Genomic DNA, 5,804 nt, shown 5'->3' on the forward strand with positions numbered 1-5,804 from the left:
GGACAAATTGCCCTGTCCTGTCTGTGTCGACCACATGGTTTTAAGTTACGCATGTGCTTTTAAAGGAGAAGATGTATCCCCTATCCAAAGGAGTTTATAGATGGCGGGTGGACTTACTACCAAGACCTCCCCTCCCCCCCTGATTGAGACGCTGGCTCTTCACGGAAAGGGGGCATGTCTTACCCCCGCACAAAACTGCCGGCATGCCCACTTTATATATCTCTATGGGAGAGCTGGACATTTAGCGATCTCCGCCTCTCCCATAGAGATACATGGAGGGTGCAGAGCCGGGGTCTTGTGCAGGATATTGCAGGGGGTCCCAGTGCTTGGACCCCCACAATCTAAAATGTATTCCCTATCCTTTGTATAGAGGACACATTTTTGTGCACAATAGTTTTCCTTTAACCTTTTAGGGTACGTTCACACGAGCGGATCCACAGCACGTATTACGCTGCGGATTCGCCACTGAAGGACCGCTGTATACGCCGCTACGAGCAGACACACTGCGATGTGTGAGTTGCCGCGTGCATGCGCAGCATAGTAACTCTTCATGGCTGCTCTCGGCCTAGCCCAGGGAGCGTGGCTGCTATTGCAGCAGTGTGTCTGCTCGTAGCGGCGTATTGCTGCTCCGAGCAGGCACATACAAAGGCACCCAGGAGGGGTCCTCCAGCGGCAGATCTGCAGCATAAAATGGTTGGTGTACATGTATGAATGAAGACTAAAATCCTGCACTCACTTTGGCATCATTGCTTGTCTGTATTTAGATGACCGGAGCCAAGGATAATATATTTTCCCCTGCCACCTCTAGGGTTAACGCCACCGTTCAGACCAGCGTGCCTCCAGCTGTTGCAAAACTACAACTTCCAGCATGATCAGACAGCCTTTGGGTGTCCAGGCATGATGAGTGTTGTAGTTTTGCAACAGCTGGAGGCACACTAGTTGGGATGCACTGGCCTAGACTCTAATTTACCCCTGATTTACCAAAGCTTATGATAGAAAAGACGTGTAGATGTTGTAGTAAACATTGTTTAAGTACAAAACAAATATGATAAGTAACAAGTACAACAAACATGAACTAAGTTAATTGCTAAATAAATTCCTTCTGTCTCCATATTAGGACACGGAAGCCGCGGATCATTATGAGAACAGTCGGCTTTTTTTTTTCTTTCTTTTTATTATTATGTGACGAGCAGGCCAGAAAGGAAACCCACGATCATTGATTATATCCACAAGACAGAAGCCGCTGCTGGGAGACGTCACGTGGAGGAATCCCAGTGTAAACAAGTTATATTATATTATAGATATACGGCATCATCTGTATTTACATATAAAAAGTAGAGAGTTTGTCCTTCTACCGCTGCAGTCCTTCAGTGCAATCTGCTATGTTCAATGTAAGGCAATGCTCGGAGGTGGAGGCGCCGCACACCTCCTGGAAGAGTCACAATCCGCTTCCTACTGCGCACGTAAGACGCCATTCAGAGGAGGCTCAAAACTAGTGTCCCAGCAGACCTGTTCCTGCAAACCAGAGAGAAAAAAATTATACAAAATCAGCCAACTGCTGTCCGGGCATGCTGGTAGTTGAAATTTTGCAACAGCTGGAGGCACACTGATTGGGAGAGACTGATTTAGATTTTGCAGTTTGCCTTTGTCTTAGGCCTGTAAGGTTCTAGGGTGAATCTATGGGGCCCCTGTACAAAGCCGTTGGCTGTCCCGACATGCTGGGAGTTGAAGTTTTGCAACATGAGGAGGGCCACAGTTTGAGACCACTGCTCTATATGGAGACTCTTACCATCTTTACGCTTACCTTTAAATCCTTCCTCTGGCATACACACTGCAAGAAAAAAAATATAAGTGGAGATTACTATAAATAAAGACATCCCCACCGTGCTGCGAGAATGGCGCACACTAACCCCCCCAGGACTCTTCAATTCTTTTGTATTAGACTAATTATTTTTATACAAATTATGCCCCTTATATCCCAGTGGGAAGTAGGGCTGGGCGGTATACTGGTTCATACCGAATACAGAATTTTTTGGGCTGCACGATATGAATTTTCCCCCATACCGCAATACCGTTTGGGCCCCTCCCCCTCGGGAATGTATTATCAGCCCAGCGCTGTGCTGCGCTGTCCCCACATCGGGGAACTAATTCTATGTTACTCGCCAGCACTGTTCTGCCCCCCCCCCCCCCCCAATTAATGATCAGCCCAGCGGGGTACTACTCACATATGTCACCCGCAAGCACTGCCCTCCTCTTTGTTGGGGGCCGACGGGCACTGGAACTCTATACTGTACGCCAGTGGTCACCAACCTGCAGACCTCCAGATGTTGCAAAATTACAACTGCCAGCATGCCCGGACAGCCAACGGCTGTCCGGGCATGCTGGGAGTTGTAGTTTTGCAACAGCTGGAGGTCTGCAGGTTTGAGACCATTGCTGTACGCTGTATCCCTATGCCCGGGCTGCAAAAGATAAAGAAAATAAACTGTAACTCACCTATGTCGACCACACGCTGGGGGTGGGAACGTCGGACAGCCGTCAGCCTATCACCGGCCGCAGCGATGTCCCGCCCCGGCCAGCGATAGGCTGAGCCCACAGTCATGTAAGGAGCTCTGGCCGGCTTCTTACATGACAGTGCACTCAGCCTATCACTGGTCGGGGCGGGACATCGCTGCGGCCGGTGATAGGCTGACGGCTGTCAGACATTTCAGTCCCCAGCGTGTGGCCGATGTAGGTAAGTTAAAGATTATTCTCTGTATCTTTTGCAGCCCGGGCATAGGGATACAGCGTACAGCAGTGGTCTCCAACCTGCGGACCTCCAGCTGTTGCAAAACTACAACTCCCAGCATGCCCGGACAGCTAACGGCTGTCCGGGCATGCTGGGAGTTGTAGTTTTGCAACAACTGGAGGTTCGCAGGTTGGAGACCACTGGTGTACAGTGAGTTCCATGGCCAGCGGCCCCCAACAAAGAGGAGGAGGGCAGTGCTTGCTGGGCGACATATGTGAGTAGTACCCCGCTGGGCTGATCATTAATTGGGGGGAGCAGAACAGTGCTGGCGGGTCACATGATTTGGGGGTGGGGGAGCCGAACACCGCCCGAGGGTCACATGATTTTGTGTGTGTGGGGGGGATGGGGGGGGTGCTGAACAGCGTTGGTGGGTCACATGATTTGGGGGTGTGTGTGTGAAAATAGCGTTATATACCGTGGAACAGCCGTAAGTTTAAAAAAAATACTGTGATACATATTTGGTCATACCGCCCAGCCCTAGTGGGAAGATTACACTGAACCAGGGAGGGAAAGTCATCTAGTCTGGATATCATAAAGTCATGTGACACTCATGCACACAATGGCAGCTCCTCACCTTGCATCACATCATCCATGGCTGCATAGTCTGCAATGGGCTCATCTGCCTGTGGGGAGGAAACAGACCTGGTGTTATATCCTGCTCTGTACGGCCTTTGCATCAAGACTACTGGTGGCAGGAAGAGGTTAAACTACCTTTAGTAAAATGACGGATTCTGGGACAATTCCCAGAGATCCCAGCGTGGCACAGTCATCATTCAAAACCTTCCCATCCAGAGATAGGTTCTGATCAAATGGGGCGACAGAGAAGGCGTGCATGATCTGAAATCAGAGACAATGTCAGTGGCTGCGGTGGGGTACTGGGCCCCGGGGCCCCTCGGTAGACGCTTCTCACCTGGATCTTCAGGTCCTTTAATGTCTGGTTAGCGGAGACCAGTAAAGCCTTCTCCCCCCGCACTTTTCTGTGCCGTGTACTTCTCCGGATCCCCTGCTGCTTCTGATAGGAAACCTGGCCTGGGATGGAAATTTGGCCCTGAATGGAAACCTTTTGCCTCTTTGCTGCTCCATTAGCCTGGATGTAGAAACAGAAATCCTGTAGCGCACAAGTCACCTGATCCTCGATGTTCTCAGACCTCATGTTGAGGCAGATACTCACCAGTATGCCCTTTCCCACCACTAGAAAGGAAAAAAGATGCGGGGCGCTCTCTGGCGTAGAATGTTATAGACTTCTTGATGGAAAGAAGAGAGATGAAAGGACCCCACCACCACACCTGTACGGTGGGGTACTGACCTCTACAAGACGTGCGGCATATATGGCGCCACTCTGGGGTCATGTGGGGTGGACTGTTACAGCTTGGTACCCCCTTGTCCGTTGTGCCCAGGGCAGGGCAACGGAAAAAGCTATATAGGGAAGTACAGAAAATGCTGAGGTTCTGTATCCCAAGCGCTACTGATAGAATCGATAGGCCAATAGGTACACAGGATGCTTTTTATTTAATTCGTACATAAAAGGTACAACTGGACAACGCCTTCCTCAGGTCCACAATATATATTGGTATAAATTGGTATCAGTAGTGCTTGGGATACAGAACCCCCGCATTTTTTGTACTTCCTTTCCTATATAGCTTTCCCACCACTATAATTTTATCCCTTTTGTTTTTACCTTTTAAGATCAATACTGCCCCCTAGCTGCCCCTATAGAGGACAACACACTCTCTCTAAGGGGATGGTAGAGGCCCCTACGTTGTCCTCTGGATCACAATGTATGAAGGGGCAAGAGATCTAAAAACCATAATGTCCGGGCAGTTTTACCTGACTGAAGTCTGGGTCGTTCTCTCCATCGGGCCGGGGCTCTTCCTTCTCATCTTCGGGGTCTGAGCTGCTGACGTTTAGCTCTGGCGCGGCTTCCTTCATGACCTGTAAAGCATGCGGTATGTTAATGGGGGCATTCCAGGAAAATAAAAAAATAATCTTTATATCAACTGGCTGCAGAAAGTTAAACAGATTTGTAAATTACTTCTATTAAAAAATCTTAATCCTTTCAATAATTATCAGCTGATCAAGTTGAGTTGCTGTTTACTGTCTGGCAGCAGTGCTCTCTGCTGACATCTCTGCTTGTCTCAGGAACTGCACAGAGTAGAAGAGGTTTGCTATGGGGATTTGCTTCTACTCTGGACAGTTCCCGGGACACGTGTCATCAGAGAGCATTTAGACAGAAAAGAACAACTCAACTTCAGCAGCTTATAAGTACAGAAAGGATTAAGATTTTTTAATAGAAGTAATTTACAAATCTGTTTAACTTTCTGGAGCCAGTTGATATATAATAAAACATTTTTTCCTGGATAATCCCTTTAAAGTGTGCCTGTCGTCAACAAATTTTTTTTTAATATAATGTAGATAATTAAGACCATTATATGTATATTTTTGTCCCTGCAGCTATCGCCTTTGTGTTGCTATGAGGAGTCCAAATACAGGAAGGACGGACAAGAAGGGCTTTGTGACATGCTATGGCAGTGTTTCCCAATTAGGGTGCCTCCAGCTGGTGCAAAACTACAACTCCCAGCATGCCCGGACAGCCAACGGCTGTCCGGGCATGCTGGGAGTTGTAGTTTTGCAACAGCTGGAAGCACCCTGGTTGGGAAACACTGTGCTAGGGGCTGACACATTAGGATGATTGATAATCCAGGAGCCTGCACAGATCCCTGCTTGTCCTGCCCTCACTTCCTGTACAGTGACCCTACCCCCCCCGACCTACGATGGCCCCGACATACGATCATTTCAGCATACGATCACTCTGAGACCATCGCATGTTGTAGGCAGCATCAACATAACATACGATGCTTTTGTATGTCGGGGCCATCGCATTATCGGCTATCCAGCAGCGAAGACTGCTTCAGCTGCCCCCGGATAGCCGTTTACGGTGCACAGTGTGCCCCGACGATCACTTACATGTCCTCAGGGCTCCGGAGCGTCCTCTTCGGGGTCCCCTGCTACGCTGGCGCTC

At 49.1% G+C, this 5,804-nt stretch overlaps 1 protein-coding gene across 2 annotated transcripts in view; it reads right to left on the reverse strand.

The window, feature by feature from the left end:
- Nucleotides 1–1,072: 1,072 nt before the first annotated feature.
- The window catches only part of USP48 (ubiquitin specific peptidase 48), a 26,602-nt gene continuing 21,870 nt past the window's right edge, over nt 1,073–5,804 (reverse strand). The window contains exons 22-27 of one of the 2 annotated variants that reach the window (XM_056544206.1): nt 4,613–4,717; nt 3,696–3,872; nt 3,497–3,622; nt 3,360–3,408; nt 1,805–1,831; nt 1,073–1,515 (exon numbers count right to left, since the gene is read on the reverse strand). In XM_056544206.1, coding sequence (XP_056400181.1) covers nt 1,493–1,515; nt 1,805–1,831; nt 3,360–3,408; nt 3,497–3,622; nt 3,696–3,872; nt 4,613–4,717 — 507 coding nt within the window. In that variant the 3' untranslated portion in view covers nt 1,073–1,492. The remainder of the gene's footprint in view (nt 1,516–1,804; nt 1,832–3,359; nt 3,409–3,496; nt 3,623–3,695; nt 3,873–4,612; nt 4,718–5,804) is intronic. The other variant, XM_056544205.1, reaches the window with a different exon arrangement.

Source organism: Hyla sarda, chromosome 10 (genome assembly GCF_029499605.1).
Source record: "Hyla sarda isolate aHylSar1 chromosome 10, aHylSar1.hap1, whole genome shotgun sequence".
Classification (NCBI taxonomy): domain Eukaryota; kingdom Metazoa; phylum Chordata; class Amphibia; order Anura; family Hylidae; genus Hyla; species Hyla sarda.